General features: G+C 42.1%; 1 protein-coding gene across 3 annotated transcripts in view; it reads left to right on the top strand.

Moving 5' to 3' along the window:
• DCUN1D4 (defective in cullin neddylation 1 domain containing 4) overlaps positions 1–25,029 on the top strand; it is a 70,088-nt gene that overhangs the window by 31,293 nt on the left and 13,766 nt on the right. For all 3 annotated transcript variants that reach the window (XR_003608720.2, XM_028100723.2, XM_028100722.2), the window contains exons 5-8: positions 1,424–1,515; positions 9,550–9,620; positions 13,872–13,963; positions 21,191–21,299. Coding sequence is in view for 2 of the 3 variants with exons in the window: in XM_028100723.2 (XP_027956524.1) it covers positions 1,424–1,515; positions 9,550–9,620; positions 13,872–13,963; positions 21,191–21,299 (364 nt within the window). In the remaining variant the exon portion in view is untranslated. The remainder of the gene's footprint in view (positions 1–1,423; positions 1,516–9,549; positions 9,621–13,871; positions 13,964–21,190; positions 21,300–25,029) is intronic.

Here is a 25,029-nt window from a genome sequence, read left to right as displayed (position 1 = left end):
GATTGGCCTTTTCTGGGCATTTCCTGTGAGTGGTGTTTTTGTGTCAAGCTTCTTTCACTTAGCATGATGTTTATGAGGTTCATCCACGTAATAGCATGTATCGGTATCTTTTTTTATTTACTGAATGGTATTCAGTTGTCCTTTTTTATGTAGAGCACTTTGAGGCACTTCGTTACAGGCCAATGAACCTGTTGCTTTTCCCCCCTTTCTTGAAGTGGAGTATCGGAACTTTACAGTGTCCTGTGTAGGTCTCCATGTTGTTGACCAGTTACAGCCTGTGAGCTGAGAATGTCTCGGCCCAGGATTGGAAGCTATATGTTTGAACCCTTGGCCAGTCCCACCTTTGTTTCTGGGTAGTGTGGCTACCTCTTATAGAAGAAATACAAAACTGGTGGGGTTGCAGTTTTGGTCTCTGAATACCCTATAGCCATGCTCAGTATTAAAACCCAGAATCTCTAGTCAGGGGTATATGCAGATATTCTGGTGAATGTCTAGGTCATGAATAAATACTAAAATGTAATTATGTATGATTTTTGTAATATATAATATAGAAATTAAAACTGCATTCATAAGTGTTTACATGTATATATGCATACACATACCTGTTTAGGCAATTTATGTATAAATGAGGGAAAGAAAAAGTATATACTCATAATTTTTCTATTGAAATGACTACTTTAAAGATCCTGCCTTCTCTCCCCTCCCCAGATAGGGAACATCTTGGTTCTTAGCCCCCCCGGTCATCATAAAATACAGAATTCCTGCAAAGAGTCACACTCTTGCAGGAGGAGACTGCCGTGCTTCCTGACTCGGTTGTGCAGCTTGTTCTGGGTGTTTCCACACCAGCGGGGCACAACAGGAAAGGGCCAGAAGCCAGGCTCCTCTACTTCTCTCTCCTGAGGCTTTTCTCCCTGGACGCTTGGACATAATTTGATGTTTTTTATTTGCTTAATGTTCCCTTGACGTGTCCAATACTGGCAGGTTCTTCCTTAGACTGTGGTTCTGTGCCCACCCTGACTTGTAAGACATGAAAGTCAGGAGAATTGGATGCAGAGCCAGGAGTGAGTTCTAGGGTCTTCGCTGGAAGGAAACACCTTAGCCATTTCTGGCTGTGTCTCACTGTATCACTCTGTAGTTCGTTCTGGCTAGTGAGGTAGAAGGGGGGATATTAAATCAGTCCTTACTGATTACATGTTAATGAGAGTAAAACGTGTGTATCAGGTATTTACCATTTAATTCTGTTTTGGGTAAAACTGTAGTTATAAAAGCTGAAGCTTCCAAATGCAGGAAGTAAAATGTTTAAAATATACTGGAAATACTGATTGAAGAGATGTCTGGTTTGGGTAAAAGAAGAAAAACTGTCTGCTACTTAACAGAAACTCCGCATCTTTAAATAATTTCAGACTCCTTTTTCAATTTCTAGCATGTATAGGAAATATGATTCAACCAGAATAAAGACTGAAGAAGAAGCCTTTTCAAGTAAGAGATGCTTAGAGTGGTTCTACGAATATGCAGGTAGGTCCTCATTTAGATGATCTGAGACCGTCCCTTATGAAAATAAGGACTACCTTAGGGAAGATTAAAGAATTTTAAAATGTGTACTTTTCTAATGTGGTTTGTGTGCCGTCTCTTCCCGTTTGAGGGAGGGAACATAGTTGAAACAAATCACCAAATGTCCTATTTATAGCCAGCAGCTAAGCCAAAGAATTCAGAACACTAGAAGGGAACTGAAAAGATGAATGCACTTGGGAGAAATACTCAGGATTGCTAGGAAACCTATTTAGAATGCTGGTAGTGGGTGACTCTTTGGATTGGACATCAAAGTTAAAATAGGCTTTGCTGCTTTGAACCCTTATGTGCAATGGAATTTCTTATATTAAGTGTCTATTCTGAAAGATGATTTGGCAGAAAATGTTTGTTTTGTCATTTAAAATGTCTTAAATTCAGTCCTATTTTTGCAGCTTACAATAGCTGGTTGGATAATAGACTGCAATCCAGGGTTGTTCGTCACTGTGCGGTATAAAAAGAAAAGGAGTGTTTCCAGACAAGTTTGAGCTGCAGGCTCTTCTACCCCTCTTCTTTGCTGTGTTTCTGGCGCTCTCATAGCCTCTACATTTGATGATTTCAGCCATTTTCAAACTGATTTTCTTGTCCTCTGTCTCTGCTCCCACCTAGGTTTCATGGGCCTCCTGTGGTCTTACTTAACAAACAAAACAGATCAGACAAAGTCATTCCCTAACACTCCGCTCCAGGCTCGCCTCCTGCTGAAAAAAACTCCCTGCTCCCTCCGGGTTGAAAGAGAACTGACAGGCTCACCGCTGCCCCTCCACCTGGAGTGTTTTCTCGCCGCTTTGCCATCAGACAGTTCTTGCTGTACATCTTCAAGGCCCCTTCATTAGCTTACTCCCACAGGACATTTTCCTACCTGGCTCGCATGCCCTTGTATTAGGTGTCCAAACGGGGGTTCCTCCTGTGGTCTGATCTTGCCATTCCCTCCCCCTTCCCCCGCCCCCCCAACCAATCCCCTACCTCACCCTATTCGTTTTCTGCTAAGAGCCTTGCCCCTTTGGCCACAGAAGTTGTTCCAAGGGCTGGCAGGTAACTCAGGCCAGGCCCATCAAATAAAATTCCCCTGGGATTTTCAGATTGCTGCTAGGAGAAGAGCATCTTTCTCTTCTGGTGGTAGACTTGAAAGGATGTGATCCTGATTCCTGTAGGTCTTTGGATTTTTGTGAGCTACTCCAGTATCTTTCTAGTGAATTAATTCTTCTTCATTACTTGAACTAGTTTGAGTTGGATCTTGTTTGCAGGACAGCAGCCTTAGTACAAATACTTACATAGGGGCGCCTGGGTGGCTCAGTCGTTAAGCGTCTGCCTTTGGCTCAGGTCATGATCCCAGGGTCCTGGGATCGAGCCCCACATCGGGCTCCCTGCTCGGCGGGAAGCCTGCTTCTCCCTCTCCCACTCCCTCTGCTTGTGTTCCCTCTCTTGCTGTCTCTCTCTCTGTGTCAAATAAATAAATAAAACTTAAAAAAAACTTACATAGTATTAGAATGTATGTGTTTCCATGTTAAATCACAAGAAAATGAATCTCTCAAAGACGTTTTGTATTCCTAGAAAAAGTGATTGGCACTTTGCCAGGTGTTCGATACATGGGTGCTGAATGAATGGTTTTCTCATATTTGTATCACTTTGTGAAGGTTTTTGCTTTCTTATCTTGGTTCACATTGATTTTTATGAAGTGCGTTATGAAAAGGAAGTTTTAAACAGACAAAAAGTACACTTAATTCTACCATTGGAGCACAGCTATTTTGATTTGTGTTTGTGTGTCTTCCTTTATAAGCAGACATCATTTTTCCCTGGTATGGCCACGTTTCTGTGTCCTTTAAAAAGAGAGCAGGCTACAGTTTTCCATCTTGTTTGCTTTTCTCTGGCTCAGGAAGGTGACATTTGGGATAAAGATTAAGCCACATTCTTGAGGTTCCTTGAGATCCCTGCCAGGTGGTTCCTTGCAGTTCATCCCTGCAAAAAGGTTTTGTGGGTGTGGCTATCCCTGTTTTTACCCCCACCCCCATTTTGTCTTCTTTTCCTGTGTTAGTAGGGGAAATGGCTTGAAATTGGGAATAATTAGGAGCTCCAGCTGATACCTGCTTTCACTTCTAATAGCCCAAGCACATGAATAAAAGCTGTAGATTATTACTGAAGAAAAGCAAATGGTGAGATGACCCCGGGCGACTGTCAGGTTGTGCTGTGGGATGAGTCTGCTGGGGCAGGCTGTGAGGCGGGGGTGCTAGCTAGCAAGAGGAAGGCTTTACGGTGCTGATACCCCCTGTGGTGAGTTCTGTTACCTTAGGGAAGAGCTAGCTGGCCTGGGCTGACACCCTGCACTTTAATCCGAGGTGGGTGGAGGGGCGGATGGAGGGTAGGATGGAGGGGCGGGAGGGCCCTGGTGGTGCAGTTGTCTCACATGGGTGCCCCTTCCCTTCTTCCCAGAGTTCTCCGTTCCACTCCTTACCCTGTCCTCCACTGCCCGTGGCTCCTGCAGCCTGAGCCCTGCTCGTCCCCGTTTCTCCCGGGCCAGTTAGCGCCAGCGCTCCTTTACACATTCTAGGGTGCAGCCTCTCCCCTTTTCAATCCTGATCAACTCCATTTCTGGTTCTTAGAGATTTAATAAATGAAACCTGCTCCACCGGGGGCTCTTCTTCCGGGTCTCTGTGGCTGCTAGAAGTTTGCTCCCTTTTTTTACTTTGGATTTGAGTTCTTGGTGACTTGAGAAAGGAAGGTTGGGGGAGTGTTGTTTAGTCCTCCATCTGAAACTGGAGTCCCATTTCTTTTCATTAGGATGAAAATAACCAGTTTTACAGAAGCAATTTACCTAATTTCCACTTTCTGAAGTATATCTAAGAATAAGGAATTAAGCCAAACACGTGCCAACGTTGATGTCAGAGTTACAGGGAAACTCACATAGATGTAGATCATAGACGTTCTCCCGAGTCCTGACTGACTGTGGGCCCTTAGTTTCTGTTTGGGATTAAGTTCTATGACAGGATCGTGTTTTGGTTTTCCAAAATGAGATTAAGGACCAGGAGCAGATGCTAAGTGACCAAGTGGTCTGTCAGCAAGGGAACTGAGGCTAAGGACGACGCAGGGGACAGTGTGGCCTCGTTTGCCTCAGGGATGCAACGTGGTGGCCTTATGGAAGCTTTCCCTTGAGGGCCTGGGGCCATGATGAAAAATGTATTTATGAGGGGCCCCTGCTTAAGGTGGCGGGGGGAAAGTGGGAGGACTACTGTTTTTTAGATGATTGTCAGTGTATCTGCCTTCCAAATGTATCTCCACTAGCTTGTCACCAGAGCATTCCACAGCTCGGGATTTTAGATACAACTTTTTAAAAATTCTCTCCTTCGTGCTTCACTTCTGACCCACTTTGTGTTAGCCAGTTACATACTCAGAATTAAGAATTCTCAGTTTTTAATGTTAGAATTAAGATGGCTAAATTCTATGAGTGAGTTGATAAATTTAGCGTAAATACAATCTTAACGCCAACGAACAATGTGATTACAACTAAATTTAAATGTGTGCACGAGAAAGATCATGCCAAAAAGAGAAAAGTTGTTTTAAATAGCAGAATTATGGGTATCTTTTAAATAATGTTGATTAGCAAGCTACATTTTACTATTTTTAGGATAGAATACTACTTTTGGCAGTCATGCCACTGTAAGTCATAGGGTTAAAAACTTGCTCTTTAAAAACAACAAATGCAAGTGTATATCGCTAACATGACAATGGCACTGCACGGAATCTGGAAGAAAGGAAAAACCCTGGAGAACTTAACATGACTGCTGCATGGTATACCTCAGCAAACCTCCTTTGAGGGCTTGCTGTGTGCCAGGCTCTAGGGTGCACTCAGCTCATTTTCTAGGGTAGCCAGCAGACAGACCGAGAAGCATCGTCTTTAGGATGAATGCTGGCAGAGAGCCGTGTCGGTGGCCAGGCTGGAGGGACGGACATTGGGGGGAAAGGGGGGAGGTCAGCCGGGACACCAAGGCCCCGTGCACAGGCCCGGGGAAGTCAGGTGCCTTGCAAGACTCAAGGATAGATAACAGCAGAAGAGCTTTTTTAAATCAGGAGGAATTGGAAACCAAAGACAGGAATTTTAAAAGAATTATAAAATAACTTTTTCTTTCACATCTGCAACCACCTCCCAAGGGGTCCTCTCAGTAGATACCACAAAAAAGGCATCTGTTCCTAAAAACAAAACCTCTTAGCAAAATAGGAATAGGTGGATATTTCCTCATGAGAAGAATTCTTGGATCTCGTAGCCGGAATCTTTACAGTAGTAGAACCATGGAAAGAATGGTGACCCATACACGTGCTCCCGTGCTGTGGGGTAATGGCAGATGGGCCCACGAGCAGAGCGCGTGGGCGGGCACTCGCCCAGGGAGACCAGCAGGCACATGCAGGGACAAAAGTGAGGTGCAGGATTTATAGGCCTAGTATGAACCCTTGTGTGTAAACAAACTTAAAAGTGATTTCATTGTGTATTTGCACATACCTGAGTACAAGCATAAAGGTCTGAGAAGATATATGCTGGACTGGTAAGGAAAGGGTGAAAACACCCTTTTCTTTTTAGTCCATTTTGTCCTGACTTTGTCCATTGGAGTATTTTCCCGTGTGGTTGTATTCATGTGTCATTTGTAGAATAGACACGTGACTGCACGTGTGTGGGTATATGTGCCGTCAGAGCCAAAGCTAGCGGCCTATCAGATGGTAAATGCTAGATGTATTTTCATTTGAGTGAAAACTGAGGTAAGGCTGCTTACCCTTGTGATGCTTATTTGCCATTGTTTTGGAAATGATGAGCCAGGGCTGTTAGACAAGACATAGAAAGAATGGAGAATAAATAACTGGAAAGGAGGCAAAAATGAACATTGGTTGGAGATGAAATGATCAGATTCTCCCTGGAAAGCCACAGAGAATTTCATGGATGAACAGAAACAGCAAATAAACATGTACTTATTCCATGGATGTAGAATTCTATAAATGACTTATTTGGGGAAGGATATTTAAAGGAATATTTAATAAATGATTGTCTCTGAGGAGTGGGGAAGGGTTGGAGGGGAAACTTGCTTTCTAACTTTTTTTCACTTTCGCTTTTAAATGAAATTTTGTATCATGTTTATATATTAATGTAGCAAAAAAACTGGATTAAAAATGCCATAATCTTTTATTTGGATAATAGCTTTTATTATTGTCTTAATATTTAAGTATTATATAAAGATTTCCTTAAATTTTTGTTTGAACAATATCTTTTCCCCTAATAATCAAGATAAGAAAATTAGGAATACATAGAAAAACTTATAAAATAAAAGGAGAATAAAGAAAGTCCCAGAAAAGGGTAACAGATTTGAATATATGAAACAAAACATCTTGTAACAAAAAGGCACATTTGTGATTAAAAGGAAAATAACAGCATGCAGAAAAAATATTTGCCGTGGCCACATTGCAAGGGGAAAGTCCTAAATTTGACTTCAGGGGAGCCAGGGCTTTGAAGCAGAGAAAGGACATAAGACTTTCCAACAAGCCCTCTAGGTGATTTTAAATATTCATCTTTTGAGGACAGCCACCTTACACATTTATTGTGGTTTATTATTATTTTTTTAAGTAATCTCTACGTTCAACGTGGCACTTGGACTCAACTGCAAGATCAAGAGTCACGTGCTCCACCGACCGACCGTGCCTACCAGGCACCTCTGTTTATCATTATTTTATATTGAAATTACTCCTGGGGTGCCTGGCTGGCTTGGTCAGTTAAGCGTGCAACTCTTGATCTCGGGTTGTGAGTTCAAGTCCCATGTTGGGTGTAGAGATTACTTAAAAAAAAAAAAAAAGAAAAGAATTATTCCTATGCCCTGTCTCCCTTCTTGGAGGGGAGGGACCATGTTTTCTTAATCGTTAGCAACGACCACAGTGCATAGGTCCACAGTATGTCAAGTAAATGTTACCTGGATGAAACAGACCTAAGCAGATGGTGGATTCTGCAGGACTTGGTAGATCTAGAGCTGTGCAAAGATTAGAGTGACTCCTGTATTCCGGTATTCATTCATTCATTTAATAAACTTTCTAAAAGCAACTGCTCCATGCCAGGTGGAATGCTGAGGTTCCACTAGAAATACAATAGCTCTTACTTTGGAGGAATTCAGAGGGAAAGACAGAGGAGCTGGGACTTAACGCAGATGTACCCCATGTGAGAAAACCACTCCTGGCATTGTTGGGGGGTCTCAGAGGACTGCCCCTCCCAGCCTTTGTAGGTGGGGGTGGGGAGGAGTGGAGGACTCCCTGTCTGGTGTCAGTCTTCAAGACTGAAAACGAGTTGGCCAGTTAACATGGGGAAGGGAGAGGAAGATGGGCTGAGGCCACAAAGAACAGTCTGGTGTTGGGTGTGTGTCAGGACCTGTGTGCAGAGCAAAGCACAGGTAAGTGTTTCTGGGGCTTTTATTCATTGAGTACTGCTTATTGATTCATTTATTTTCACGAAACTTGATTTGAAGGTGGAGAGGTTGGAGGCCGAAGAGGAAGGGAGGCTCTAGTTCATAGAGAACCTTACTCGATATGCCAGACTTTGCACTTCATCTTCAGGGAGTGGGGAGCCACTGAAGGACATGATGCCAGCATGGGATTTGTGTCTGGGATGGCTCCTTTAGGTGGCCATGTGCAGGATGGGTCACAGGTTACGGGGCTGTGGAATTCAGGAGCTCCTGAGGAGACTGCTGTGGTCATCAGCGTGAGAGAATGATGCCTGAACAGGCCAGCACAGGATAGGTACAATTAAGAAATATTTGGAAGGAAAAACTGGGATTGCACCTGCTAGTTGACCAGATGTGGAGAGTGTAGGAGAAGGGAAGAGTCCAGGAGGACTCCCAGGCTTCTGTTTCCTGGTGGGGCCACCAGTTGAGACAGACTATGGGAGGATAAGCAGGCGTGGCATGGAGAGATGATCCACTCAGTGAGGTGGTGGCTCGGGGCAGAAGAATTTAGCTGTGGCCGTTCAACAGGAGGTGGGGTAGCCAGGCGGTGACGTGGTAGACAGTCCCAAGGTAAGAGGGAAAGTGTGGGCCCGAGAGCTCAAGCACCGATGAGACTGCGTTGGCAGAGGGTATAGAATGGACTAGAAGAGGTTTCAAGATGGAACTCCTCACACCAAATTTAACAAGTCGGGAGAAAGCAAAGGAACACATTAAGAAGCCAAAAGGGAAGTAGGAGTAAAACCAGATGAGAGAGGGTACTTCCAGAAGCTGTGGGAGGAGGCAAATTTTGTGAAGAAGGAACTTCAAAGTTTCAGATTATCACAGAGGGGTCAGATAAAATAAAAACCAGCTGACTGTTAGATTTGGCAGCGAAGGTGTTATGGTGACCTTGGAAAGAAGAGTTTCAATAGAGAGAGGAGCAGAAACCAAATTGCAGTGGTTGAAGAGTGAATGGGAGATAAAGGAAGGATGGAACATGTAGGCAGTTCTTTCAGGAGGAAACAGAGCTGAAGCCAGAGTGGGAAGAAAGAGGCTTTATTGCCTTGTCAACAGAAAGACTACTTGCTTTTTTCCTATGTAAGAGAAGCAATTATGTTATTTCCCAGTTAATTTTGTAAAGAATATTATGTGGTTCTCTGCTAGGTTTCCAGAGATTATTGTATGTATTGAAATTATTACCAAAATAAGATAGAGCTGTAAGCTACTTTAAAGAGCAGGAGTTGAACTCAGGTAGCCTTATCTTTAGACACAAATTATGTGTAGCCTGTGTCCGTAGGTTGAAAGGCATGGCAATAAATTGACTTAAATGATTGTGCAGAGCCAAATCCTTTAAAAAGTAACGGAAATTCCAGAATATTTTCTAGTTTATACTTGGTGATTTCTTTTCTCAGAAAGGATTATGACCCGTAAGTGTTACTTGATTTTAGTTTACTTTAAAAATATTTTAACGGTATAATACTACTATAGGAGTAATAGCGTACATGGTAAGATTTAATTTATATAAGGTTGCATTTCATCGCAGGTACTGATGATGTTGTAGGTCCTGAAGGCATGGAGAAATTTTGTGAAGACATTGGGGTCGAACCTGAAAATGTAAGTCTAACCTATTAAGTTGGGCAAATCAGTTGACTATTTTTCTTAACTCTTTTGTCCCTTGACAAATAAAGCAACAGTAAAGAAGTAATGGTGTGTTAGTTTTGTGAGGCAATCTGAGTAATAAGTTCCAATTCTAATTTGATTTCTAAGCAAAAATTTTTGTTGTAATTGGTATGGTGTAACCAGTCATTTTTTTTCTCTTGTTTACGTTCTTGTAAATAAAAGGCATGGTAATAAAGTAATTAAACTAGATGTTTAAAAAGTGGTGTGGGCATGTGTACCTCCACTGAGAGATCAGCTGGGAGACTGAGTCACAGTCTGTTCTCTATTTGTCCCCCTCTATAGTTAGTCCAGCCTAATGCAGAGTTTGTCCGGATCTTTGAATAATTAATTGTTCATAAGGGTTTTGAGTAGGTTGTAATTATCAAGAATTTTTCATAGCTCTTTCACTTCTGATTGAATTTAACACAGGGGTTGCTTTTTAGTATATAAAGGCCCTAAGTATTTCCTTAAAAACATTTAATCAGAAGTTATTTTATATGCTTAATGATTTTTTCCTAATTCTTATCATGTTGAATATTTTTTCCTGTTCCTACATCATTTCTCTTACACTAAAATGAAAAATGATGCTCGTGCAAGTGCCTTGGCTCATTAACTATGCAGTTTAATATTGCATTAGCCTCCAATTTAACAAATATGTCTTCGATCCTAAATGAATTTATGATCTAGAAGAGATCTCAAGAGCTCATCCCCCTCATTCACTCTTCTTGGCAAGATAGCTGGTGCCCATGTATATATCATGCTCTTAAAGACAACTAGAAATTAAGACTTCACACTATTTTCTTAAAACTTTTCTTTACCCTTAATATTTCTATGCTTCTGTCCTCCCCCTTACTCACCCCAGCACTACATTTTCTAAAGAGCCTTTAGCTCATTATATGGATTTCTGTCTTGTATTTTTTATTTTAATGTGATCTAGTTCAGGTATCTTAATAAATTATTCAGCTTGCTATATAGGTTTAGGGACAACTGGGCCAATAGTATTTGCCTGATGTGGTCCATAGACTAGTCATAGACAGAAAAAAGAACATTTCACTGGCTTTATGAAGGAAGTTTCCTGATGGCAGCTGGGCCAAGGTTGGCAGAGTGTTTTCTGGACTGAATGGTAAGAAGGGTGAGAGTGAGTTGAGCCTGAGAGCGGACCTAAAGGTTTTACCCAGAGCATAGTCGTCAGTCTAGATCGGAGGGAACCAGCGGGGGCCAGCAGGGCCCGGAAGGGAGGAGATCAGGAGGCCAGGGTCAGGCTGCCAGTGTGAGAGGCACTCCGGGAGCATTTACTCTCAGGGGGAGGGAAAGGCCTGTTGGTGGGGGGCAGGGAGTGCTGGTGTGGATTCTAGTTCTTCAAATACCAGTACTCAGTAACGGAGAGCTGCTGTTATCCTTTTGGGGAGCAGTGATGAGGCCTTTAGTGCTCGGTTTCTCTAGGAAAAGAAATAGTCTTGAAGTGTTGAATCACACTGAAGTCCAGGAGACCAAATTCAGAATATTATTCTAAAGTATTTATTACTGTACTTCATTTCTAAGATGCCACTAACAGAAGTTGTATTTTATATCATCACTAAGAAAGAAAAAACATTGCTAAGTAAACTGATATGCATCAATTGTGAATGCATCCCAGTATCAGAAGTGTTAACATTTGAAAAATAAGCAGTAAATTCTTTTTTAAAGGCTTGTCTGCACTGTTGACTTAGTACTTTAAAACACTTTAAAGATAGGCTTTAAAGCCCTCACCTTGCCTGAAGACTTAGAGCTTATGAAATTGAAGCAGGCTTGTAAAATTCAAATCTGCTGTCATTTACTAAGGCAACAGCAAAATCCTTTAAGTAATTAGCATCCTGATTAGCTATGGTAAGAAAGGTCCATTTTGTGTAAAGAAATACTCATTGCAAATATCAACTTGGCTTTTTAGCCACATTTCTTGCGTACTTGTGTGTGTGTGTGTGTGTGTGTGTGTGTGTGTGTGTGTGTTTCTGTGTCCTAACCATTGTTTTAACTTAACAAGTATTTATGTGGAACTTTAAGTCTTTCTGATAGAGGATTGAGTATAGATTTTTTTTTTTTAGATATTGTTTGAGAACATACCAAGTTTGAATTAGAAAATGTGGGTTATTCCACCTAGGTAAATTGATATGTATGCCAGAGTGAGAATTCCAAGAAAAGCTGAGGGATGAGGAGAAATCCACTAATGTGTAAATATTTGGAAGAACATATCTTTCTGGGAAGTTTTTCTGAGTAGCCCCCTGGTCTCTTAAGTTAAAGTTTTTTAACCTATTAAGGGATGATATTTTGTGATGATGTGTATGATATGTAGAAACATTGGTTTACTAATCAGTGCTAGTTAATCTACCTAGTAATCTAGATTTTTTAATCTAAAAAACCTAGTGACTTTAAAAATCGATATGTACTGATTTGAGATTTGATGAAAGGGCTTAGAGACTCAGTGGGTTCTCATGGATAATCATTTCCAAGGTGGAAAACCATAAAGTCAGCATGAAGAGAAAGCTTTTCATTAATCTTGCAGTTATAAATTAGACAAAGCTGGACGTTTTTAGTCTATAAACTACCTTGTTGGCAAACAAAAGGACAGACTTTCTGAATCTCCCTCATACCATTGTTCTGGAGTACTTAATGTGTGTGTTGGCTCTCAGGGGCTAATTAAATCATCTCAAGTGATTTCTAATTGACTGCTTGCCTTATTTTTTCATGTTCTATCATCCTCTTACCACCATCACCATCTGATCCAGTGGGGCCACGTGGATGGTGGATTAATGTTTGGGGAAGTTCTAGTAGTTGAAGCCTTCATGTCCTGTGTAAAGAAATAAAATTAACTGCCAGATGTGGACTATGCTAGTCCCTGGCCAATTTCTGCAGAAACATCTATTTTCTTCCCATTGTTTTTATTGTTGTTGTTGTTACAACAAATGGAGATGTAGCCATTCAGCAGTGTTTATGCGATCCCCAGTTCAGGACTTGGGTGTCCCTTAGGTATGGACAACTGTCCAGAGATAACCAGCCCACACACAGAGTGGTGGGATGGTCCTAGCAAAGCCCTGCCCCTCTTTACCTGTCTAGGGCTGGCCTACTTTCTTTTTTAGCTATTCCCCATTTTATCTTGGGTCTCTGAGGTAGACGAGATGGGAAGGCTTCCTCTTCTTGCCCAGTCACGAATGGGTGGACTCAGCTCTGTCCCTCTGTGGAGTCCTGGACAATTTGAAGCTGGATGTACCTTTGAAATGTAATTTTGTCTTTATACCTTCAAGCATTTATTAAATTCACCATCAGGATCTCTGGGCCATCTTTTCCCTAAAGCAGCTAAGTGATAAGCAGTGCCGGAAACTAGAGTTGTCACAGTTCCTGATGCTTCCAGAGTTTCCGAAGACTCCCTCGAAGCCAGAGTGGTGCCCCACTGAGAAGTGATGGAGCTGGGCCACTCAGCCTGTGCTCAGTCCAGGCACAGCGCTTTTTAAGTAGAATTTTGGGCCACTTTCAAATAGTTTTCCTCCAGTGTATACAGTTAAATTCACAAACATTAATGTGTTTGTGATACAACGCCATTATTATCTATGACCTACCACCGACCTTTTTATTTTTTTTAGCCCTCTGCTCTGCACCTGCTCTGTTCACTTAATAAACCTTGGAGATTGTTCCCCGTTTCTGCTGATAGCTCTACTTCATTTGTCTTAATGGTGGCATAGTATTTCTTTGTGTGGAGAGCATTCAGCAAGGAAATATTTAATTAGGCCCTTATTGACAGATGTTTGGTTCTCAGTCTTTTGCTACTGTAAATAAGACTGCCGGAATATTATTGAATAATACCATCTTTATGTACATGTGTGGTGTATCTATAAGATAACTTTCTGTAAGTGGAATTGCTGTGTTGATAACTGGTTTTAATTTTGGTGAATATTGCAAAATTGCCCTCTGGAGAGGTTAACGGCTTTACATTTCCACCATCATGCATCACAAGAGTTCATGTTCCTCCAAGCCTTTGTCAACAGACTAATTATCAAACTTTTTAGATGTTTTCCAAACTAGAACTCATTTTTGAAGTTACCCTGTTCATATTTCAGTGACTAAACTACCATGAACAGAAGCATTTGGAAAGTTGTTGATATGTTTTAATTACTGAGATCTGTCATTCTGATTTGATTGGCCTTTCTGATTTTTTGTTTGTTTGTTTTTATACAGGTAGTTATGCTTGTCCTAGCTTGGAAATTGGATGCACAAAACATGGGTTATTTTACTCTACAGGAATGGTTAAAAGGAATGACTTCTCTACAGTAAGTCCTGAGGCTGTCCTGGGCCAGGGGTTTGTGGGGAGGCATCCACGCACTGCCCAGCTGGCTGCTTCCTCCCTGGGATGTCAGGGAGCCCGGGCTGGGTGACTGGAGGAAGCCAAGTGATCTGGCAGACTTCACCTGTGGCCATAGGTGTAAAGACCAAATCCCATTTTTATGGTGAAGAGAGGACATTATGCATACATTTTAGCAATTAAAATGTTTATATAATATATATTGTTTATTTTAGTATTCTTCTAGAGCATATCTACCCAATAGAAATAGACCAGCCTTTTCTCATAGATGTGAGCCACATATGTAATTTTAAACTTTCTAACAGTCACATTAAAAAAAGTTAAACAGGTAAAATTAATTTTAATGTATTTTATTTAACTCCAGATATCCAAAATGTTGTTATTCCAACATATAATCAGTATTTTAAGAATTAACAAGCTTTTCTTTTTCTCATTATATCTTCAAACTCTGGTATATGTTTTACATTTCTGATCCACCTCAGTTTGTATTAACTTTGTCTGAAGTGCTTGGTAGCCACGTGCATCTAGTGACTACCATATTAGCACAGGCTTAGAGCTTAAAAAGCAAAGGCATATTAGCATCTGGTTTACAGGTAGGGAGAAAAAGTTGACTGAAGTTTAACTTAGAAATGAAAATATTTGATAGCTTCTATTTTATATATTCTGATTTTAGCTTTGGGCAAAATTGGAACTTCATTACTCTAGTGATTAAAAAGTAATAATAGCAATTCTGTTTGTGTTACTTGAGCCAGAATAAGAAAAAAACCCAGTGGTTTTATGAGTTCACTTTGCACGCATGTGTGTGCATGTGTGTGTGTGGGGGGGTGCACACACTAAGTTTCATTCAAGAAAACAGTTGTTACTCTATTATTGGGCATTGAAGGATACAGTTGGGATGGGTGATAAATATTTCAGTGGTACTGGAAGATGAAGTGCTGATTCTTAACATGGTAACTTTGATCTAAAATACTCGGAAGGACTCTTTTTTCACTTTAACTTGGAATAATAGACTTTGATATTTACTGGATTGAAATTGGAGTGGAAATGGTTTTTAACAATTTGGAATTTGCCAGCTTACTAGTATTGTCCGTTTGTTATTGATAAAAATGCTTTCTTTGTCCCTGGCCGTAGTAGTTGGTTATGCACTTCACTGCTCGTTCATTTGAGCCCATTTGAGGCTGCCGGGTGAGGAAGACCGATCAGGCTTTGTCCTGCACATTTTACCAATGAGGAAACTGAGGCTTAGGGATACATGATGTATCGAAGTAAGTGGCAGAAAAGGGAAGAAAATCCCAGACTTCTGATTCTTTAAGTCATGTTCTTCCTCTAGCAGCTGTTATCTGATGGCAGATGAGTTTTGGGTAAAAGTCAAGTCACCCTTTTACAAGTACACTTTCCTGACAGCATGCTTTAGAATTTTAGGGTTAAGTCCTCGGAAATCTCTTTAAAAATTGTGTTTGTGGGGCGCCTGGGTGGCTCAGTTGGTTAAGCTGCCTCTGGCTCAGGTCATGATCCTCGAGTCCCGGGATCGAGTCCCACATCGGGCTCCCTGCTCGGCAGGGAGTCTGCTTCTCCCTCTGACCCTCTTCCCTCTCGTGCTCGCTCTCTCTCATTCTCTCTCTCAAATAAATAAATAAAATCTTAAAATAAATAAATAAATAAATAAAAATTGTGTTTGTGGTGTTGGGTGCATGTCCTTGACAATTTCAAGTCTGCTCAGTCTGCTCACTCTCCTCGTTTCCCTCACGGCCTTCCTGTGCTGCCCTCTGAACACAGCGCAGGGTGGCTGCTCTTTTTTAAGGGTCCTTGTCATGATGAATGCATGGCCACATCAAGATTTTATTTCAAGGTTTCAGAGAAGCCACCATCAATATTTTTCAGGCACATTTTCATTTGTCTTCAGAGGGGGAGGGTATAATACCCATTTTTATGTCATTCTGGATTCTTTTTTACATTTGCCTTTACCAAAGAATGTTACACAATGCCAGGCCTTTCCCATATGAGGGCCACACTGCCTGGGAAGCGTGCAGTTCCCTGGAAGAGGTCTGTGTATGTTCAGGAGGTCCTGGGGGGATTGCAGGGACCCTGCCGGTTCTTTTTTTTTTTTTTTTTAAAGATTTTATTTATTTATTTGAGAGAGAGAGAAAGAGAGATAGCACGAGAGGGAAGAGGGTCAGAGGGAGAAGCAAACTCCTTGCTGAGCAGGGAGCCCGATGTGGGACTCGATGCCGGGACTCCAGGATCATGACCTGAGCTGAAGGCAGTCGCTTAACCAACTGAGCCACCCAGGCGCCCCAACCCTGCCGGTTCTTTATTGGGAACCCCACTTAACGCTTGGTGTGACGCGCTTGGTGGCAGATGGGTTCCCGTAGGAGACGGCCACTTGGTCCTTGCAATTCAGGGTGAAATGACAAGCCACCCACTCTAAGGACATTGAGGAGCCTCCTTTCTTTTTTTGGTATGAAACTCTGAGATGGCTTTCCCCATCACTGAGGAAGAGATAATTACTCAGAATAACCTTTAAGTTTCTTTATAGTTCAGAATAGTCCAATGTCAAGTTGTAAGAATCTCCACTCCCCCTCCCTTGGGCCTCCCTAGATGCATGATTTGTTCAGCAAGTGTTTGAATGGCCGTGACGTGCCAAGCACAGTGTTCTACATCCTGGTGAAACAAAATCCATGAACAAGACAGTCCGTTCAGGTCAGGGGTTCGGAAGCAAAGTGCAGGCAGAAGATCCAAAAGTAATAAGGCCACTTCTCTTTAGGCTTCTTGAATTGATAAAATAAGTGCTGTGTTTGTAAGGTATGCATGCCCAGTAAACAAGAATAAGAATGCTTAGAAGCTAATCACTAATATGCTGGGAAGATGGAAAGTGGTCCCTCTTCTGAATTACCTATTTTGGATTTTTTCTTCTTTTTTTGCTCTCTTTTGGTTTTATTAAACCTGTCCAGTGAAGTGTTTTGAACTCACACTGGAATTAAAGTGTATATGACAATACCTGTATTTATCATATATTAGTATATTTGAGTAAAATGCAAAGTGTAAAAAAATGGTTACTGTACAGTGGGAGTGTGCCAGAAACAGAAAGCCCGTGGGTTTTGGAGCCAGAGGTTTGAAGCCGCTCCGCCACTCCCTGGGTGTCTCTGGCAGCGCCTCGCCAACCGGGAAGGGGAGATGATGCACTGTGGTCACACCTGGGCTCTCAGCCCCGCTGGGGCCAGTGTTCTGTGAGCACCGGAAGGAATGACGGCAGTCGGGGGGCACACTCCTTTCCAAGCTCTGCAGATCATTCTCAGCCAGGAGAAGGCACCGCTCATTTCAGTTGACTGTTCTGTTATTTATCGCCTTGTTCCAGCACGTGGGCTTAGGCTTACTTCTGATGAATTAAGTTTATAGGGATGTTTACGCTACACAGAACAAAAGTGTGTTAGAGATGTAGCCAACTTTGCATAGAAGTTAGAAGGTGCATAGAAGTTGATGGGCTAGAAACATACCTTTGGCTAAGTGAAGGGGTGAAGGCCTTTCCCCCGGTAATGGAGAACTACTTTTCGTTTTAGAACCTTTGAGGTTTATTGTCCTGCTTCCTGGTGCTTCTGAATCTGTTACAGGAGCAAAACTCATATAAGAAATGACCCCGCGGGGCGCCTGGGTGGTTCAGATGGTTAAGCTTCTGCCTTTGGCTCAGGTCATGATCCCAGGGTCCTGGGATCGAGTTCCGCATCAGGCTCCCTGCTCCCTGGGAGCCTGCTTCTCCCTCTGCCCCTCTCTCTCTCTCTCTCTCTCTCTGTCTCTGTCTCTCATGAATAAATAAATAAAATCTTTAAAAAAAAAAAAAAGAAAGAAAGAAATGACCCCATGATAGGTTCACATTTTGTTTTGGGGAGAGGATGCCTCTGAGCGAAGTGGCACGGTCTGCCCTTCTCAGGCCGATATGAGTCTTCTCACATGTGCTACACCGAAAAGCAGGGACGGGCTGAAGATGTGGCTGCTTTCTGGAAAGTCTCAGGCTGGTTGCTTTAACTCCCCAAGCCAGTTTCTTCACAGGCCCTGTTAGAAGGCAATCCCTCTGCACTTGCTCTTGTGGAGTGACCACTAGATGGCAGTCTGTGGTTCGGATGGGGTGACTCAGCGGCCTGTTCCCTGATGGGGGTGGGTGCAGAGGCTCTGTGGGGCAGGGCCCCTTTTAAAGCAGATTAAACTCTTTATTGATATTAGCTCTAACCTATGTCACTGTCTTCAGTACATCTATGAAGGGAAAGTTTTACTTTGGGTATTTTATGCTTTACACTCCAGACAGGAGCGCTGATCGTCTTTCAAACAGGACACCTCTGTCCAGGGTGGTGCTGGACTCCCAGGCATGCTGCTGAACTTCGTTCACGTTTGGCCTTGCGATTCTACCTGAGGACTCACAGCTCCTTCCTTTTCTTGCAGCTGCTACAAGTGTAGCAGCACTTGTCGAAATGAGTGGTCCCTGCCCTCGAGTCTGTTGGGACAAGCATCTGTTCTTCTTCCTCTCATTGGGCAGGAGTTAGCCAGATCACCTGCTGCTATCAGGCCAACTTCCTGTGGTTTTGGTCCTTCACCTTCCCTTCCAGTAAAGAGCAGAGACCTTGGCCTTAAATGTTTTGGGGTTAGCTGGTTTCTCTCCTCTTTGACCCTCCCCCATATTATTAATAAAATATTATTAGTTACGTATATATACAATAAAAAAATCAAATCATACAGTAGATGCAAAGTTAGCCCTGCTCCCCTCCAGCCTCCGAGACTCCCACTTACACTTCCTTGGATGTCCTTTTAGCCTCTGTTTACCCCACATTTGGGGTCTGGCACTAGATCTCTAACAGGCTATCAGCATCTTTTTTTTTTTCTTCCCCCACCTTTCTCCACGGAGATCCAGAGTGAGCTTTCCAAGGTGCAAAGCCCAAGGATTGTGGTCTCTCCCATGGTAGGGGGTGACTTCAGTTGTTTCTAGGATTCAATTAAAAAAAAAAAAAAACAGTATGGACCACAAAACCCTTTATGGCCTGGCCCAACCTCCCTTTCACTTCCCCTCTTCATCTACCCTGTCTAGTCACAATGGTTTCCTTTTCATCTTTGAACTTGGCATGCCCCCTTCTGCCATGGGGCCTTTGCACCTGCTGTTCGTTTTATCTGGAAAACCCTCTCTTCTAAAAATATCTAGTGTCTGCTTTTAGCTGTCAGCAAACATTTCAGGCCCTTAAAGAAGCCTTTTCTGCCTTCTAAAATAGTCTAATTGTTATCTTTTTGTACTTTTCAAACATCAGGAAGAAATAGAGGATATTCTAAATTGTTGTAGATTGGCAGAAATGAAACATTTACTCTGGTTTTTGACTTTCAGATATTTTATTATCTCAGTAGATTATGGGAACTGTTTTGTAGTTAGCTACAAAAAAGAAACCTTCACAAATTTATTGCTAAAAATAGATCAGTGTGCTCTAGTATGAACCATATTTTAGTTTATAAGGTATATAAAATATTTACATTGATATTATTTACAATATGTATTATACTTAGTGGTAGTAGGTAAAAGCTCTACAGAGGAATACAAGGAAGCACATCCAGCTTTGAAAAGGTTAATATTGCTGATGGAAATGGTGACTCTTGGTTCTCATTTTTAAGGGCTAGATATTAGGAACAGAAAAATCAGTTTGTAAAAATAGCCAATTAGTCTACTTCCTTAGGAAAAATAAACAGCGTGTCACTTACCTGTAAAAATGGGTTTTTATCACCAAAGCTCCCTGGAGAAATAGCTGATTTCAGGTCTAGGGTGGAGAAAGTACAAAGTGATCTGGGATGTCTTGTGCCAGAAGCAAGGACGTGCTCAAAGACTTGACGGGGACATGTCAGAAGGACAGTGGCACCAGCTTGAAGGGGCTGCTGCCCAAATGAGGACAATTTGTGCATCACAAAGAACAAAGGCAATAAAAGATGCTAACACTGAATAAAAGCAAAAATCCTTAAGTCCAGAAAAGAGGAAAGGTGGTGAATAGAACTTCTGTTTATGGAAGAACTCCAGCCAGTAGGGGCACAGCCTGAGAGAGTCAGAAAAATCACCATTTTATGTCTTCAGATGTAAAGTCGATTCGAGCAGGTATCACCAGTGGATGCTGAGACCACCAGGTGAAAGGTTGTTGAGGAGCAGGATTCACAGTCTCAAGATAGCATCCCATAAATTATATACCATTTCAGAGGAGGGCAAGTACCTGTTAGTGGAGAATCTGGGGGATGTTACTTTAATTGAATGAACCAGTTTAGTATCACTCATAGTGGGACAGACCGACACGGTAAGCCTCCTCGTGGGTTGCAGAGAGAAGGACATCATGAGTAGTGTTCTTAGCGTAAGTAGCCAGCTTGAGTATAATCATAGGGCAATTATCTGACAAATTGGGATTCTGCAAAACAACTTTTTTCAAAAGTGACATTGTCAAGAAAGAGGGGAAAAAAGGAAGGACACCCTTCTAGAGACTAAGGAGATAGACAGCTAAAAGCAATACATGAGCCTTGATTGGATCCTGGATCAAGAAAAAGCATCTATAAAGAAACTCAGGGGAACAATTGGGAGTTTCGTATGTGGGCTATATATTCGCTAAGAAAGCTTACACTGGTGAAATATTAAGAGTGATGATGGTATTTCAACGTCTAGGAGGGGCGCCTGGGGGGCTCAGTCGTTGAGCGTCTGCCTTCGGCTCAGGTCATGATCCCAGGGTCCTGGGATCGAGCCCCGCATCGGGCTCCCTGCTCTGCGGGAGGCCTGCTTCTCCCTCTCCCGCTCCCCCTGCTTGTGTTCCCGCTCTCTCTGTGTCTCTCTCTGCCAAATAAATGGATAAAATCTTTAAAAAAATAAATAAATAAATGTCTAGGAGTGAAGTGTCATAACGTTGGCAAGTTGCTTTCAAATGGTACAGAAAAAAGTGCATGTATGTGAGAGAGCACAAATAAGACAGACAGTATTGGTTACGACCCCAGGGATGGATATGTGGGTGCTTAGTTACTATTCTTTCCATTTTTCTGTACATTTGAAATTTTTTTAAATAAAAAATGTAGGGAAAAATAGATCAGCATGAATGTGTTCCAACTCAGGGTTTTATTCTGTCTTTTGGTATTATGTTTTATATTACTGCCCCAATTAAGAAAAAAACTCAGATTATAATTTGCCTTTATTCTGTTTCTCTAGATGTGATACAACAGAAAAACTCAGAAATACTTTGGATTACTTAAGATCATTATTAAATGATTCTACAAACTTTAAACTTATTTACAGATATGCATTTGACTTTGCACGGGTGAGTTCTCTGGAGCCTATCCAGATGTTTCCCTCTCCTCCCTCCCCTCCCCCTTTCTTTTTATTGCCTTTGAGGTTTGTTTTTACATGCTGCAAGCAAAAAATTTGAGTAAGTTACTCCCAGGGTGCTAGTTAGAATTTCTTTCTACAGGTACTCTTTCTAAACTGATTCTGGGCAAAAAAGGTAGTAGGTTAGCAAAAAGCTGTGGTGGCAGACCTTTAAAAGCTCTTGCAGTTGGCTTAGAAGTCATTTATAAATGGGCATGTAATAGATACTTTTTTAAATGTCTTTTAGATAGGCTTGGAAAAGCTTTTCATTCTCATGAAACAACAAATCTTCACTCATTGAATTATTGGAATAAACTACTCAGATCTAATCCAGTTTCACTTTGGGTGCTGTGTTGTATTTGGAAATCATTTGAACTTCAAACCCAAGCGAATTTCAGTGAACATGATTCAAACATAATTTCTAGTCATCGTTTTGAAAAGTGAGCATCTTGTCACATAGCGAGGCCCGTCTAAGTGTGTGACTGGTTCTACTGGAGTGAACAAAGTCTTATTTTTTCAGCCTACTCACCATAGGTGGTGAATTCTGAGGCTCCAGTTGGCATTGTATTCATTCACACACAATCCACAGCCCATGCAGTTATACTCTACTCAAGAATGGTGTTGTGTTTTCTGTTAGGCTTCTGTGTTTGGTGGATTCAGGTGACAAGGCTTTCTTGATTGATTGTGTTTTAAAGCAGAGAGTTCGGGGAGAGAGAACTCTTTTTTTTTTTTTTTTTTTTTTTTAACCACCATGCTGATCTTTTCCATTTTTTACATGCTTTGGCTCTGGTAGTTGAGCACCAAAGGTTTACTTGATGGTGAATTCTGGTACATTTGCAATAACACATTAGTAGTTCTCTGTGGTGTCCTCATTTGTGAATTTTTGCATTTTCATAAACTTCGAGTAAAATCACAACACATGAAAGTTTACAGACATTAGAAATGATAATGGTGAAACTCAGATACAGTGTTCTTCTAAATGGCATTTGTATATAGATAGGAGTTATTTGCCAGATGCTTTTAGAATAGATACATAGTTTCTAGGATTGAATATTTTATTATGTGAGACTGGTTTCCTCCCATAGTCAGCTGTTTCTTACTGTATGGGTGAAGTTTGTTTAGAAGCATTATAGCTTCTCACCAAAATAAGCCCTGTTTTCTAGCTTTTCTGTTTGGGGGTTAGAGTTTGCCACAACTTTAGCTCCAGGTTCCGTTTTACTCCCCTCCCCGGCTTGCCCCATCCGTGGTGCATCAGCGTGGCCCGTCTCAGAAGGGCCCCTTTGCTTGCCTCTTTCTTGGTATTTCCACCATAGCCTTGCCGATCGAAGCCCTGGTTACTCTGGGCCTGCTCTGCCACAGTCATCTTGTTTCCACATTCTGTCACTTCTCGTCCAGCGTCACATCAGCAGGGTGTCCCGCATCTGCCTTCGGCCCCAGGGTCACTGGGCCACCTCCTGGCTCAGCAGAGCCTTCAGTCCCTGGTGCCTTCGTGGTACGTGGTGTTTCACCATGTGTTTGGTGCGGCTGTTCCCTCCCCCCTCCCCCCGCCACTCTGCGTGACAAGCAGGGGCAGGATCAGTCTACTTCACAAAGGAGGAGAGTGGGCCGCAGAGGGGTAGAGACATTGCACCATGGTCACGCTGTTCATCAGCAGTAGATCCAGAACTCAAACCCAGGTTCTGGCCCCAGTTCCAGGCCGCGGGTCACTCTGGGCTTCCTTTCTCACAGGATGCCTGTGTTGTGGTGAAGTCCAGTCAACTGTTCCCTGAACCTGCCGCCTGCCTTTTTTGGCCTTTCTGCTTTCTGCCTTTATGACGAAAGGCATGCCAGACCTCTGCCTGGAGCCCTGTTTGCGCTCCCACGGCTTTCTCCCGTGTCAGGCTTCTGGGCCCAGCCACCCGCTTCCATTCGGCCACAGCCCAGGTCTCCAGCCCTCCCGTCCTGGAGGGGGTCGGGCGCCTTCCCTGCGTGGCCCTGCTGCCTCCTCTCACGTGGCTGTGGGGTTTGGGCACGGGCCTTCATTGCTCTGACAGAGCAAAGGATTATGTATTTTCTCTCTGTGCATCCCCGATAACAGCCAGCAGAGAGCTCTTTGCTTTTACTGAGCAATTACCAATGAATTAATAAGCCCTTGTATGTAAGATGAGTAACTACCACCCATGTATAATCATTGCCAAATAGATTCAGTTCAGCTAAAATATGCTCTAAGATGGTTTTGTTATTGAACCCTTTGGTTTGGTTTGGTTTGCTTAGCTGTATCCCACAAGTTTTGAGATATTGTACGTGTTTTCATCATTTGCATTCAATTCAAAATATTTTCCATTTTCCCTTGTGATTTCTTCTTTGACCCATTGGTTAGTTAGAAATGTACTGTTGGTGTTATTTTCCAAGTATTTAGGGCTTTCCAGGTAATCCTCCCATTGATACCTAGTTTAATTCTGTTGTGGTCAGAGAACATACCCTGTGTCATTTCAGTTCGCTTACATGTATGGAGACTTGATCTATGGTCCCGAATATGATCTGCTGTGATGAATGTTTTTTTTGTGTAAAACACGTGAAAAGAATGAGTATTCTGCTGCTGTTTGGTGAAGTGTTTTATGACTGTCAATTAGGTCATGTTGGTTGATAGCGTTGTTCAGGTCTTCTGTATCTCTCCCAATGTCTGCCTTCTAGGTTCTGTCCATTACTGAGAGGAATGTTGAATTCTCCAGCTATATTCCTCCTGTCATTTCTATCATGTATTCTGAAGTGCAGATATTAGGTTTGGATACAGTTCAGATTGTTACATCCTTCTAAAGAATTGACCCTTTAGCATCATGAAATGTCTCTTTATCTCTGGTAATATTCCTTGTTCTGAAATTTACTTTGATACAAATATAGGCACTCCTGCTTTCTTTTGATTAAAGTCTGCATGATTTGTCTTTTTCCACCCTTTTACTTTAAACCCGTTCGCGTCTTTATATTTAAAGTGGGTTTCTTATAGGTAGGATATAGTTTCCTATAGATAACATAGAGACAGTCTGACTGACAATATCTGTCTTGAGATGCTTAAACCATGTACATTTAATGTAATTATCGGTATGGTTAAATTTACATCTCCTGTAGTATCTCCTATTTGTCTCATCTGTTTTGTTCCTTTTTCCCTTTTGTCATGACTTCCTTGGATTGAGGTATTTTTTTTTAAACGATGCCATTTTAATCATTCCATTCCACTATTGCCTTAATAGCTGCCTCTCTGTCTCATTTTTCTTGCGGTTGCTCTAGGCTTTACATACACATCTTTAAATTTTCACAATCTACAAATAATATTGTACCACTTCATGTATAATGCAAGAACCTTTACGACAGTAGACTTTCATTTTGCGTTCCCATACTCTGCTGCTGCTATGGTACATTTTACTTACACATGGACTGCAAATCTCACAGTATATTGTCTTAGTCTATTCAGGCTGTTGTAACAGATGCCAGAGACTAAGCTGCTTATAAGTAACAGAAGTCTGTCTTGCAGTCCAGGATCAAGGTGTCAGCAGGTTAGGTCTCTGGTGATTGCCTGAAGCCTGATCCTACGATGGTTCTCTGCTGTAACCTCATGTGGCAGAAGGGAGGAGAGAGCTCTCTGGGGTCTCCTTTTATAAGGGCGCTAATCTGCAGCCTCATGACCTAACCCCCTCCTAAAGGCCGCA

Source organism: Eumetopias jubatus, unplaced genomic scaffold (assembly GCF_037043125.1).
Source record: "Eumetopias jubatus isolate StellerSeaLion01/CBP00866 unplaced genomic scaffold, mEumJub1_p1.0 scaffold_2, whole genome shotgun sequence".
NCBI lineage: Eukaryota > Metazoa > Chordata > Mammalia > Carnivora > Otariidae > Eumetopias > Eumetopias jubatus.
This window is presented reverse-complemented; position numbering and strand designations above follow the sequence as displayed.